This window comes from Lissotriton helveticus, chromosome 6 (genome assembly GCF_964261635.1).
Source record: "Lissotriton helveticus chromosome 6, aLisHel1.1, whole genome shotgun sequence".
NCBI lineage: Eukaryota > Metazoa > Chordata > Amphibia > Caudata > Salamandridae > Lissotriton > Lissotriton helveticus.
The window spans coordinates 1,530,704,718-1,530,719,740 of NC_136067.1; the positions used below are offsets into that span (position 1 = coordinate 1,530,704,718).

The 15,023-nt window shown below is 45.1% G+C and overlaps 1 protein-coding gene across 6 annotated transcripts in view; it reads left to right on the top strand.

Annotated features, from left to right (window-relative positions):
* Window positions 1–15,023, top strand: part of PPP4R3B (protein phosphatase 4 regulatory subunit 3B) — a 333,143-nt gene that overhangs the window by 97,571 nt on the left and 220,549 nt on the right. For 4 of the 6 annotated variants that reach the window (XM_078649315.1, XM_078649313.1, XM_078649314.1 and 1 more), the window contains exons 4-6: window positions 3,023–3,646; window positions 5,260–5,337; window positions 10,466–10,582. In XM_078649315.1, the coding sequence (XP_078505441.1) occupies window positions 3,023–3,646; window positions 5,260–5,337; window positions 10,466–10,582 (819 nt within the window). The remainder of the gene's footprint in view (window positions 1–3,022; window positions 3,647–5,259; window positions 5,338–10,465; window positions 10,583–15,023) is intronic. The other 2 variants (XM_078649316.1, XM_078649317.1) reach the window with 1 other exon arrangement.

Sequence of the window (15,023 nt, forward strand, 5' to 3'; positions counted from 1 at the left end):
CCCAATTATGCAAGCATTCAACATTCCCCCGCTCCCCCCCCCAACAGCAAAGAAACACAACATAATAGGGATACTCCCATTGGGGGAATCCCACCAAGTGGCTCACGTGTACCTCACCCCTGTATAGGAGACCTACGACACCTGGTCCGTCTCCCTTTAGGCAGCAAGGGTGTCCGGTTCTTCTGATCATTAGTGTCCCGCTCTTATAGAACACTCCCATGCATGCCCACCAAACACACGGCAACCTGTGAGAGGAATAGTGTCAGTCCGTGCAGCTCTCACGTTGGAGTCCCTCCGCGCACAGGGCAGCTGTACTGTCATTTTGGAACAGTTTCATTCCACATCAGATAATTGCGTCTCCCGAGTGTCATCTCGCTCTGAAGTATTGTCCTTCCACCGTTTCAGTTTCTTTAGGAAGTCTTCCACTTGTTGTGGCTTCATGTAGATCGTTTGAGTGCCTTATGTGACCCAGAGGCGTGCCGGGTATAAAAGGACATAATCCACCTGCGCTTGTCGGAACTTCTGCTTCACCGTATTGAACTTGCGCCTCTCCTCCTGCACATGCGTTGTAAAGTCTGGAAAGATGGTGAAGGACACTCCGTCAAAATGTAGCTGTCTTTTCTTCCTAGCCACTCGCATTACAGTGTCCCTATCTCTATAATTAAGAAGGCGCGCTATGATGGGCCTGGGTGTGCTTCCAGGAGGGTGTCGTGATGCCCTTTCCACAACAAATTGAGGGGCTAGTGCGTCTGTACCAATCACCGTAGCCAACATCTTCTCGACATATCCCTCTAGTCTGCCAGTGTTCGTACTCTCTGGCACACCCAAAATTCGGATGTTACGCCTGTTGCGGGCTTCAATGTCCTCGTTCTTAGCATTTATAATTTTCAACAGTTTGTCCATCGGGGACACCGCCGTTTTCAGTTGCGTCGTGACATCTTCTGTGTCTGATATCCTTTGCTCCGCTTCCTTGAGGCGTGTATCGTGCCCATCCAACTTGTGAGCAATGGGGTCTCTGCGTATAGTGAGTGTCCATTTTGTCCACCATTGTGGCGAATCGCTGACGTACCACCGACAGGAGTGGGCGGTTCCATTTTATCCTTCTCTGCCTCAGTAGTCGGTTGGCGCCCATTCCTTTTGGTTTCAAACGTAAGGCGCGGTTGGCGCGCATACACTCTCCCAATCATGCAAAGGTCAGGCACCCTGCAGTGTCTCTCAGAATCTCTAAGTGAGTCGGGAGCCGGTTGCTGCAATCGCAGCTATGGGCTTTTGTCTGCCCAACGTTTCGGATAGAGGCCCAGTACAACTTTGAACTCCAATCCACAGCAATCATAACATGCGCCCCTTCACTGTATTCACTGGCATCCAGCGTCGCAGGTCTCGCCCATGTGTCTTCTGGTCGTGCCACTTGCTGGGCCTGTTCTACTAGAGATGGATATGTTATAGGCGGGATCCACCTTCCAGGAATGGCCGTGTTCCCAGCCCGTAGTTTGCTGCAAGCCCAATCGCACCACTCTTCCTCAGCGCAGACGATGCGTGGCACCCCTCCGTATGACACTAGTGTCGCTCACCAAAAATAAACCAATTTGTTCCCGGCACTCCCCGCATTCAGCAGTGCATGGATGGCCAGTGCACCGCCAGCGCGTATATCCCTGCACACTTTACCGTAGTTCTGCAGCAGCCACGAGCCCCCGCACCGTCACAGTTCTATGAGCGCCATCCTACTTTAAGGATTTTTAGTTCACTGCGCTCATGTCTCTCAGCAGTGCCTGTCCGTGTGCTCCCAATGCATCTGCCAGTCCGATCTCCTCTAATTACCGGCACTCCGCAACTCGCCGGTAATGGCTGCCATTTTGTAGTCTGCAGGACGTATGGACAGTCAGCCCTCACCCGGACTTCCAGCCGCACTCCGCTATTGTTTCCACAGGGAAGGCTCCGTCTAAGCAATGGTGTTTTTCACACCCAGTAGGCATTCCGATCCGCCCGATGCTGCACGCGATGTTCAGCGAGGCTGTTACGTCTGTCACAGCCGCCCGGCCTATTCACCACGTGGCAGCCGCGGCTCTTGCGTCGCTGCACCTCCCCGGGCTCAGCTCCAGGACATCGCAGGGGTCATACCACTAAAGAAGTATCGTCAGGTGGCCAGCGTTAGTTAGGCATCCGCGAGCGGACAGTTTATCACCGCATGCACCACTGATGTCCTCCGATCTTAGGTTAAGCCGTTACATCCACCTATATATGCAGTAACACAGGATAATTAAAGAATAAATGTCCGGACTGCGGGAGCCTCACAGAAGCGCGGCCATTCCGCTCGTGCACCACCTAGCGCCCCCCCCACCAATCTCCTCACCTTTAAAAAGATTCAGACCTCTCCTAAATTGATTTCTTCAATGTAACATCTTAATAGGCTACCTTCAGAGACCAGAGTTGAAGGTTAAACTTGCTTGCCTCATCTTAAAAGCCCTTGAATGTCAACACTCTGCTAATCTCTACTCCAGCGTTCACATATTGGGAGATACCCGGAACCTCAGAAGCAGAATAGCTGTTCCGCTAGAAGCAGAAGATTTAAATTCCACTGTGCTGAGACCAAATAATTTTTGGTGCTTTTAACCACTTGTGACTTTAATTGAGGATTTGAGGTAGCCTAAAAAATATTCCTCCTTACAGAATAAAAAAAAATAAAACACCTGAACTATTATTCAGTTTTCACATAATCATTTATTCCATTTTATTTCTATGCTCCCCACCAAATGGACAGTTGGCCTAGTTTCCCCTTGCATAGCCTACTTTCCCCTTCTTTGTCCCCTCCCTAACCACCTTCATTTGCTTTTTACCAAGAAACGTGAAATAAGTTTCTAAGATTCTCTTATTTTTCCATGTTCTCGCTCTTTCTTCAGACCGTACTCATGTCTTTGTTGAAATTGAGGCACAATGACACTTGTTGGAGTAAGAGTTTCTCCGTGGTTCTTTCTAATGCTCTTTTTCTTCAAAGGAAGTAATTCACTCTGCCTTTGTTTCATAGGTTCAAGGTAAGGATCCGTCCGTGGAAGTTACTCAAGACCTCATAGATGAGTCTGAAGAGGATCGCTTTGAAGAGATGCCAGAAACTAGTCATTTGATTGACCTTCCTACCTGTGAACTTGACAAACTTGAAGAAATTGCTGACCTTGTTACTTCTGTTCTATCCTCGCCTATTCGTAGGGAAAAGTTGGCACTTGCCTTGGAGAATGAAGGCTACATAAAAAAACTATTGCAGCTCTTTCAGACTTGTGAGAATCTAGATAACTCTGAAGGCTTGCATCATTTATATGAAATTATTAGAGGGATTTTATTCCTCAATAAAGCAACACTGTTTGAGGTAATGTTTTCAGATGAGTGTATCATGGATGTTGTAGGATGCCTAGAGTATGATCCTGCAATAGCTCAGCCCAAAAGCCACAGGGAATTTTTGACCAAAACTGCTAAATTTAAAGAGGTTATTCCTATAACGGACTCAGAACTTAGGCAGAAGATCCATCAGACCTACAGGGTACAGTACATACAGGACATCATCTTGCCAACACCATCCGTTTTCGAAGAGAACTTTCTTTCCACTCTAACGTCATTTATTTTCTTCAACAAAGTTGAGATTGTTAGCATGTTACAGGTAAGATTGCAAACTGCATTAGAACATTAAAGTCGCTTTTATAAGGGATCACCTTGTATTACTTCATAATTGTCAACATTATATGCATGTTATTTTTGTTCATTATTAAAAGGTGTTAGTTTTCGCCAAGGCGTTTATATAAGCAAAAGTGAAGTTTGCTTCAAGCTTCAACAACTAAGTAACTTAGTTTAGCAGCTGACTATATTCAGCTATCCAGCTACCCAATTTTACTACTAATCTATTTGGTAAGTGATGAGCTTTTGAAATTTCAAAAACTCTTTCTCAGATAATAACTTCTGGCACATTTGAGCAAAGTAGAGGTTTAGTAAAAGATGTTCAGGCATGTCAATGAATGGTGCTGCACAGTTACAGCACTCTTAACGACTTTCAGTGTTGAAGAAGTAGTGCAAAATTATCTCCCATAACAAATGTTCACTGTCCAATTGTCCTCCCACAAAATTTTGGTCTCACCAACTTTATAAGCACCGGCAAGTAGTTTGCATGTATTCTGGGGGGGAAAAGCATCTGGACTAAACATTACTTCCTGGTCAAAAGAGGAGTACTAACAACAGAGATAGCAGAAAAGAACAGACTGCTCCCCACTCCCTCTTTGTAATGAGATGTTGGCGGATGAAATAACTATCCTATTAACATGAGAACGTTTATTTCTAGCCATAGAAAAAAACGGATAGTGGGTGAACGTGCTGTGCCAAGATAGTTTTTTTTTCATGTGTCCTTTAAGGTGAACAACGTTTACCAAATTGCTGCTTTGCTCTAATGTTCGTGGTTTTCCTTCGGTATGACTGAGGCAAAATTGGGTTAAGACTCCAGTGTTACGGTGTGAATTAGCTGTCTCAAGAAGGTTTATTTATATTTTTTTTTAGCCAAGGAACCTGTACATTTCCACTGTGACAGGGGTGCACTTTTGTTTTGTTTAGTGCAGCCTTAAACCAGCATTGTCATAAGTTCCTTTAAACATACACTATATAAATAAGTGCTGTATTTATTGTTGATGGCGCTTATTTCTGAGAAATATCTGGGAGCTAGAAGTAAGCCATCTTGATTTAGAAGGTCTGCAACCGGATAAATATTAAAAACCTATTATTTGCCTTACATGAACAGGTGGTAGCTTGCTTTTCAAGTGAATCTTTGACCCATACTTGCTCATTGTCACTTGTTTCAACATAAGTTGCATCAGTTTTATCTGTTCATGAAATAAACAAATAACTGGCATGGTGCAATTGCAGGTTGCTCCCTGTCATAAAGACCAAAGTTTCAACTGATAGTAAACAATTTCTGAACACTGATTGTATATAGATGAGTACATTTACAAAATGTGATGACTGTCTTTGAGTTCATTTATAACTTAAAGGTAAGCCAAACTGTTTTGGGTTTTAGTAATGTAGTATGCAGCTTTATTGTGTTACCGAGTTTTTGGGGCAGGAGCTAAAATGGTCACTTGCTGTGCCTAGATTGCTTCCCTTTCCAGCTTAGTTTCTTAGGAAACATTTATACCTCTTTCTGGTGCTGTCTTAATATTGTATTCATGCTACTGTGGTAAATTTAGTGTTCGAATGGATCACCAGTTTGTCATTATTTTGGGAAATCTACAGGAAGATGAGAAATTTTTGTCAGAAGTCTTTGCACAATTAACAGACGAAGCTACAGATGATGACAAAAGACGTGAATTGGTAAGCTAGTTTTTCTTACTGACTTTTTCAAATGTCAAAAAGGAAATTTTCCTATTTGGTTTTAGTGTATTTTTGAAGGAGTTGTATGTGTGGCTATACCTAATGTAGCATGTTAGTGATTTGAAAAAATATTACAGGAATAACATTTGCTGTCAAACCTCTATAACCCTTGTCCCCCTCCTCATCATCCTTGAATCCTTAAATGATATTAGGCAAAAGTGTTGGTTGGTATTTTGAGATAAACTAGGAATTGTAAGACTCCGTTCAGACCGTTCAGAGGGGTTGGGAGGTCAACGGCTGACAGGGGCTTACTGTGCCTCAACTGTGGTGGTTTGCCTCTGGTGTCCTGGGATACATCCTACTATGTCTTTGCAAACTGGGCTTTGTGCCGACCTTTCTGCTCTTGACCTTCCGCACTACTCGGGCTGTGTTGCTAAATACTACACATTCAAAGGTGGACTGGTAAAATTACGTTTGGCAATCAACAAACCAAGCCCTACAAGTGTCTGAGAGCCTCATCTAACATCCACTCTTCCATTATAACAATGCAACTTTGGAATCCAAGGGCAGAGCATGGCCTACCACATCCCCCTTACAGTTGTGTGCTGTATCCCAGTGGATAGAACAGAAAGCTTCCTTGTGGTGTGTTGAAATGTGCCCCATGTACTCCCACATTTCGGGGACGGAGCCCTACCCATTTTCCACCTAGTGTGATGAAAATATGCCTGGTGCAAGTACTTTATTTGAATGAGTCAGAGCTGTGCTGAAATGACCAAGACACATTCTGACAACATGACCTCAACCCAATCCTCTTCAACAAGATCTTCCAGGTTTCTCTCTATTTCCTTCAGGCTCTGAAAGTGCTACGGAGAATTTATAAGGTATCTAACACCAGGAGATGCCCTTCTTTTCCATGTGTTCCATTGTTGCCTGAAGCAAGGGGAAATCTGGCACGTCTGCCAAGGCATCCCTGTGCTGATCAATAGCATGATTGCAAGTATCTAACGAACCGTTATGGAGGTCATTTGTTTGGGTCAGTTGATTATATTATTTGATATAGTTCTTCTCCCATGCATCCCCAAGTTTAGAGATGCCAATGAGATCCCACAATTAGATCCCCCTCCAACGTAACCACAGGCTGCAGCACTCACCAAGGCCATAGCGGGGTTTCCGTTGTCACCCTGCAGTATCACCCTAGGTGTTTCTGATTTCCAGCAAATGAAGGGGATTATAGTTACCAAGGGTCAAAGATATCAAACTCCAGGCGCAACACTGATTCTCCTCCGTCACAGAAGAGCCCGTCATTTAGTGGCATCAGTTGGGAAGCCATCAAAGGGGGCTAGCATACATTTAGCCAAAGAAACATTTGGTACAAGTATCACCTACAAAAACAGAGCAGTGTGCCAAAGTCTGAATTGTAAAAAAAAGTATTGGAAGGGGCTGGTGGTAACTGGAGGACATACAAGAATTACATAAGGGCAATCATTTTAAATAATGCTCCGCAGTCCATTTTGGTGAGCGGCAATGTGGCACATCATTCGATGTTTCTTCTGTTCCTGTCTACTAGGGTAGCAACGTTGAGTTCCCAACAGAGGCCTAAATATTACACCAGATGCCAACCTAAGTATTTGAAGTGTGTTGTAGTCACCCTCATCTGCGGGATGATGGCTGAACCAGATGAACTTCACACTTGGGGAATAACTACAGATGTACTCCCGTTGACCCTGTGGCATCCCCGACAACCTGCAGGATCTAAAATGCCCTAGGGACCGAGCACTTGGGTCTTTGGATATAGAACGGAATCCTCAGTGTAGAGGGAGATGCGATCTTTGGAGCCACTACATCATTGAAATCCCCACATGGTTGTATCTTGTCGTATTCACTCTGCCAGGGGCTCCACCACTAATGCCAACAAAGAAGATACATTACACCCCTGTTGCATCCCCCTGCCAATAGAGAGAGGCTCCGCCAGGATGCTATTGACCCTGATTGTGCCAAAGGGAAGGAATAAAACATTTTGACACAGCCTTGGAAATACCAGCCAAAAGCAATTTTGTGCAACACCATGAGCATAAGTGGTCATTGTACTGTGTTGAAAACCCTGTGAAAATCTGTTTCAACATGGTCTTTCCGGCAGGTCACCTGAATTTGCCACCACCACGGGCAAGCACCTGAGACTATGCTGTGTATGTCTACCTGGTATAAAGCCATTTTTTTCACCGTGAACTGATGGGTGGATTTTCCCTCGTTGCCTACTGTCCAGGTCTTTAGCTTAATTCATCGCTTCCACATTAGTAAGTGAAATGGGCCTATCAAGCGCAGGAGTCAACAAGGCTGCCTGGCTTGGAAAGAACCGTGATAGTAGGTCAGCCACCCCTCTAGCTGGGTGCACTGTACCAGTGGTGAGGGTATAGGTGCATGAGCCCTATCCCCCTACAGTGTTTAGACCAATTCTTAGACATTATAAGTACAGTGATGCCATTAGGAGTATATGGTGCTGCGAGTTTGTCATAGCAAACTCCACAGCACCGTAATGACTTTACTGAAAACTGGGAAGTTTGGTATCAAACTTCTCATAACCTTATACCCACACTGATGCCAGTGTAGGATTTAATGCGAAATGCAATCAGAGATGCCCCCTGAAAAACGACCAGCCTCTGGTGGGTTCCCTGACTGGTACACACCAGCCTGCCACCACAAAACATGTTTCTGGAACCCGGGGGTGGGAGCCTTCGCTCCCTGAGCCTAGAAACAAAACCTTTCCTGGGTGGAGGTGGCCACACCTCCCCCATCCCAAGGGAAGTCATCTGTGGCAGGGGAGCTCCAAAGGCCTTGCTGCCTTTGTAATGTGACCCCAACCTCTCCTGCTATCAGGAGCAGCCCCCTCCTGTATCCCCTCCTTTTAGGTGGGAATACAGGCGGGAAGCCCCTCCTTTTAGGCAGGAATACAGGCGGGAAAAATTAGAGCAGCCCAGGAGGTTTGCCCACCTCTGCCAACACCACACCTCAGGTGGGGGGGAGGCAAGATGAAGCCCACTCTTCAGTGCCTGCTATCTTGCAGATGGCATGCACTCTCCAATCCAGATTAGGGATTGTGCCCACTCCCCCACCAGTGGTATAGTCAGCCTAATGTCAGTAGCCTATTGGCTACTGACCTTGAGACCCCTAAAATACAGTATTTAGGGGGCAGCCCTGAACCAAGAAGTCAGATTCCTGCAACCTACGAAGGAGGACGAAAGACGCCCAGCAGAGGAGACTGCAGAGAACAACTAACTTGGCCCCAGCGCCACCGGCCTGCCTGCAGTTTCCAGAGATCTTGCACCAAAAGTTGCCTTGTCCTGCAGCCAGCGACCTCCAGAACCCCTGGGAGGAAGGACTGACTGCCTTCCACAAGGACCAGATCTCCTGTGAACAGCAGCGGTGTTCAAAAGAAACTGCCAAGAAGGACGCCGAGCCTGCTGAGGACAAAGAAACCAGAGACCTGGAACCACCACTGCACCCGACGCCACCGAGTGGCACACCGGTCCTCTGGCGCTCCAGAGTCCGAGTCCACAGTAGTTTGACACTTCCAGGACTCCCTGATGTCACCTGCATCATCTGCAGAAATACTCCTCCATATCTTCCCTCAGAAGGCCCACAAGTAAGGGGTCCTAAAGCCACCAGGCACTAAGTTTCCAATCCCCTTGCTGTCCACCTGGCTGCAGACTGAGTTGAACTTCAAGTGGGGAATGCACGGAGGTTACCTTGGGCACAATCTGCATCCTGTAAGACAATAATTGTCTCACTAGCTATCATAAAAATGTACTCCTTACGGGAAAATGAATGGTGCATGGCCAAGCAGTGACTGTATTGTTTTGATGTCGGGTGCCATCTACGCCATGTGTCTATGAACCCCCAGCAATGCCAGTCAAGCGGGATCTACTACTTGTATTAGCAGTTCTGAACATAGATGTCTGGATTCATTACTACGTTAACATCTCCACCGATGACTACCATCCCCAAGGGTGACTCCAGAACCAAGTTCTATGTGTGCTCAAGTGTAATGCTAAGTGGTCCAGCTGGGGCATAAAGACTACTACACTCCAAAAAGCCTTCGGGCACGGGACCGAGCTGACCAAAGCCTACTTCCGACACGAAACCATCGGTCTTCAAATCCAAAATTGGTTCCACACCAAAATCTTCAAAACCAAAATCTTTGAAACCTGAAAAACCTTTGGAGTCGAAATCCTCAGCACCAAAAGGACTCTTCCTGCCCCTGCCCACCCGCATTCCTGTTTGCAATGCAATAGGTATCGCGTAAAAGCGTGTCCTATTGCTTTGCAAATGCTTGTTTTATTGTTGTCAAGTTCTTTCCTCTTTTTAGCACACTGCCTCTACAGCCAGTTTCTATGTGTCTCCGGATTCCGCGTGAAAAGTTTTACAGAAGAAGCTGACGTCTGCGCGCCGGAGGGGACTTTTATGGCTCAGTTGACATATCTGGAGACGAAGTCGCGCAGACCCATTCGGGGGTGCCCCATGGGCATGCAGAGGTACTGCTGAGAAATGTATCCGGATCCAGTCTAACACCGGGGAGAATTCACAAGTTAAGGAATCTGCGGCTAGACTGTGTCTTTACCAGATACATCATTACTGAAGGTAAGTAACTGGTTCTTCAAATTTAAGTTGATATTTTTTGGCACACAGTTTCCCCAGCTAGTTTCTATACTGGCTCCGTGTTGTGGCACGGAAGATTTCACAGAAGAAACTGATGTCACTCATGTCAGAGGTGACTTACGATACCACTGACATCGGCACAGAGTCGTACGACACTGCCCCCACCCCCGGCACGCGGAGGTACTGCTGAAAACATTTCTGGATCCAGTCTGGCGCCTAGAGAGAATTCAAAGTTATGGAATCTGCGGCTAGACTATGTTTCTACCAGATAATGCTTTACTGAAGGTAAGTAACTTGTTCATTTTGATCCTAAATGCATGTTTTGGAAAGTCAACCACATGTATTGTGAATTGAAAGCACAGGTGAATTGTTGTATTATAAAATGTGCTACATTGTTGTAATTCTTGTTAGCATATAATTGTTGGTGGGCAACCTCTAGATGTATGTAAAATCATAATCTGTTATTTTTACGCAGGTCAATTTTTTCAAGGAGTTCTGTGCATTTTCCCAGACATTACAACCTCAAAGCAGGGATGCATTTTTCAAAACTCTGGCAAACTTAGGAATTCTTCCTGCTCTTGAAATTGTGATGGTAAGAATGTAATGGCTTAAATATTATCCCAGTGCATAGGTAAACCTAGCAGTATCCTTGTTCTCTCCCATGAAGAATAATTTACTACAAATATTTCTTTGATTGCTATTATTTGTTAGATTTCTTAGCCCTTTAGGTTTTATGATATTATTTTCTGGGATTTCTGCTGTTGAAAAATGCATGTTTCTTAATGTTTTGGAATATTAGGCCCTTGTGGACATGCTTTTCCCCCCATGGTGGGCATCCTATGATAACCTTTTCTTTGTTTGGAGCTACATCTTTGAGCATGTGCAAAATCACATATTTACATGGCGCAGATACATGACTGCTGATGGTTTTCCATAAACGTGCCCCATTCTTCCCAATGGGACTGGGGCCAGTTGTTCTGTTTGCCTGACTACATACTCTGCATGGCAGTTGAAAGTGCTTTGTACTAAAAAGAATGACTGCCATTCAATTCTCAAGCAGCAATCCAATTGCGGAGGGCTATCGCCTTGGGAGCTCTGTTGTACCCAAACAGGTATTGGGCAAGGATAAGTAACCTTAATATGCTGTGTAGGACTTACTTGAGTACTAGATCCTTAGACAGTAACTAAAAAAATAGAAAAATGATAAGGAAATTATTAAACTAATTTAACAAAATGAGTTTGATTTTCTGCTCACAGAAACCTAGCTCTCTGACTTGGATACACTTAAAATCCTTGGAGGAGTCCTGGTTCACTCTCCTGTTTCTAAGCTGAACACAGTTAACAAAAAAATGATGGGTAGCTATTCTAGCTAAGAAATATTGCTTAATCTATAATAACTAACAATGTAGACATTTTGTTAGTAATGCCATTGATTCCCTAAAATACTGGAACTATACACTTATCGCCCAGCCTCTTAAATGAACACCTTCCCATCTGAGTATTTGGAACTAGTGTCTACTTTCAAAGTGGATTCTAATTACTGGGCCAATGATTTGTTTGATCACAAGGCAAAATTATTTTGTTCTACTGGCTATCTTTAATCTGGTGCAGAACATCAGCTTCCAGATGCACAAAAAGGCCACCCTAGACTATAATTTGGTCAAATGATCTAACAGCTCTATCTGGTATGAATACATTTACCCTTTTAATAACACCAAAGATCATTCTAACACTGACCACAAATATAATCCACCATGGAATAAAATAAATCTCAGCAATTTTACAGATTCAGTTAACGCTGTATACCCAATTCATTTTTCAGTGGAGGAACAAAGCCTAGCATTCTGTAATTAGTTTCAATCTACAGCTTACCCAGTTACTAATCCTACACTCCTGTCCTCTATTGTATGTAGAAATTACTTGCATTAGTTTAATAAACACTCCAAAGTGGCTACCACTACCCTACGTTGATCAGAAAAAAAAATGGATTCAGATACCCTAAAAGTACAAAACCTAAGACAAATTATGAAACCTTGCAAAACTGTCCTAGTCAAAATGACAGTAGTGTTATTATAGAATAATGCATCAAACCTAATAAAAAATGTATTTCCAAGCCTTACATAGCTATCTAATGGTAAAAGTATTACTCACGTAAATCATACTCAAACTGTCACCATTCATATCACTACTTCATTGATGGAATTAACACCTGTAGGAAACTGGGCTTTTTGTTGCAGTAGTCCCCCACCACCCACACTGTTTGCCCCTTTGTAGTTGCTAGGGACTGATTTTCGACTGACAGTGCACTTAGGCCTGCAAATCAGATCTACGTGCTAGGGCTCCTTCAACAGTGATGACTGATTGTTCTTCAATTGGCAAAGAACTTTAGCATCCCTGTAAGTCCCTATTAAATGTTACCCTAGGGCATGGGTACTAAAGAGGGACCGTTGGAGCTACAGCAAATCTTATGCCACCTTCAGGGACCCAAACACAAATTACACACACATTGCCATTGCAGACTGCGTGACATGGTGCAAACCATGTTTGAAAACACCACATACTCCAGTGTGCCAAGCCAAAAACCCTGCTTGGGCTATATGTAAGGCACTCCTACAACAGTCCTTGGAGCCCTAAGGCAGAGTGCGTTATAGCACGTGTGAGGACATAGCTGCATGAGCAGATATGCCCCTGTAATGTCTAGCTCCATTGTTGGATATTAGAAGTGAGCATGGAAGCCATCTTAAGGTATGTGCAAAACACTGGGCAAAACTAATTTCCCAGCTACATAATGGCTTCATTGAAACCTATGGTGTTTGGTATCAAACACCTCGTATTAATAACCCCACACTGATTCCAGTGTTGGATTAATTAATACCTGCATCCAGAGGGTACCTTCGATGTACCCCCTGAAACCTACTAGTCCTCTAGTGTGCTGGCTGACTTGTCCTGTCCAGCCTGCCACCACAGATTAGTTTCTGAGCCCCTAGGAGGTGAGAGCCCTGCTCTAAGAGCTCAGAAACAATGCCTGCTCCGTCAGGACTTGTTTACATCTCTTCCAAACAGGATGGCTAGTAAATTAGCATGTCAAGGCTGGAGCTTCAAAGAGCCCCCAGCCTTTGATAAGTGAGCCTGGCTTTCCTAAGACCTGGAGCATGCCACCCCTTGCCCTAAAGCCTATTTGGCACCAAGACAAGCAGGAAATTAGCTGCGTAGGAGGTGTGTTGTACTGCCAGGCTGGACACCTCTAGGGTGGGCAGCTTAAAGTGAACACGAAAATAGGAATTCCACCATCTTTTGTGTTTTTGAGTGTGTGTGTTTATTTTTTGTTGGAATTAAGATCTCTGGGACAGGGTGATTCCAACTCCCCAAAGAAATTGATCTAGGGCTGTATTGACCCCAGGAGTAAATAGCCCACTGGCTACTTCCCTTCACTCCCCTAAATTGAGCATTTAGGTGGCCCCTCTGACACAAGGAAATCAGATTCAACTACCGAGGAAGAAAGAAAGACCGGAGAAAACTAGAACTGAATACCTGTACCAAAGATTAGGAGAAAACCCTGCCAGGCTGCTTGCACTTTGACCATTGGTGGGCCGACTTCTCCAAATGGTGGACACCCTCCCCAAAAGCTTTGTGGGACTGTCCAGTACCTCAACAACTGAGATGGATCTCCTTTTATGTAGAGGAGCTGCTCCCTTGCATCTGTAGGCACCGCAAAGCATTTGGCAGCCCACTGTTTCACAAGCCTTCAGGCTCACTGAAGAAGCAGTGCGACAGGAGAAAGGTATTCGTGCTCCAGGAGATCAGATACATCACCTTGCCAAGTTTAGAGACATCAGGACCTCCAGGAGACACCCCACATCAATACCCTGGGTACCGGAGCAGTTGCAGCAACCAAGGCTTGTTGGTGGTCTAGTCCGGACCTTCCATTGAGGGACGTCTGGACCCACCAGGCTAGCACTGAGTCGCCCTGATTCCCTGTTTCCCCTCTTCACCAGATCACCCAGATTTAGAGTAAGTCTCTGACCTTGACCCAACGCCTCGAAGCACTCCTGCAGCTGTGCCTCACAGCCAGAGTCTGAGGGAGGCGACGGTTCCAAAATTGTCCTGAGACCCTCAAGACCTGAGCCCACCCTTGGGGTTGGCCAGTCTAGGTCCCCAATCACCGCCTGCAGTTTCTTTCTGCAGGAACGTAGAACTGTAAGTCTACAGAGATGTGACCCAGCTGGACAGAGTCCCACTCCTCACTAGCCCCCCAGCCCGAGGTTCAGTGGGCAGATGGTGTCTCTGCATACCCAAAACCCTCAGGACCGGAGCCTCCCTGTTAGTTCTATTAAACTGCCCCCCCCTCCTCCCAGTCCCTGCTTGCCTCCTCTTTTGACAGGTACTGTTCCCCATTGATTTAAACAGGACACAACGCCAAAAAGCACATCTGCACCGGATGTCGAAGAGCTGACCGAGGTGACCTGTTGGTGATACCTTGGACCTTGCCCCATACTTAACTCTAGAAGAACAGTCCTGTAAGTTGTTGCTAACCAACCGAAACAGTATGTTTCTCCCCTATTGAATAACATTGCCGCTTTAAAGATACAATGCAGTGCATTTTGTAAGTCTTGAGAAATCCCTATCTTAAAAAAGGCTTATCGGATTGCGATCTTAGTTTCTAAATTCATATGAAAATCTGTTATGTTTATAAATTGGTGTCCGATTTCTTTGAGTGTCTAGGCTTATCAAAGGATAGTGCGAAGCACAAAACTGCTCATTCACACTACCACAAAAGAGCTTTTTCTAACCCATATAAGCCAGTAAGGGCTGCCTGACTCTCTGCACAGTGTCCCTCATTTTAATGCACTGTATAGAGAGCCAGCCTCCTGCAACATCATAAGAGCAGATATTGAAGAAAAACTTTTTATGATGGCTAAAATTTGACATGGACCCATGTATACCCTGCCTTTCTCCCTTTACATCCATCTCTGCTTGTATGCTCATCCGAGTAGTCACCAAGATGAACTCTGGACCTCCGTCAGATTTCTGAC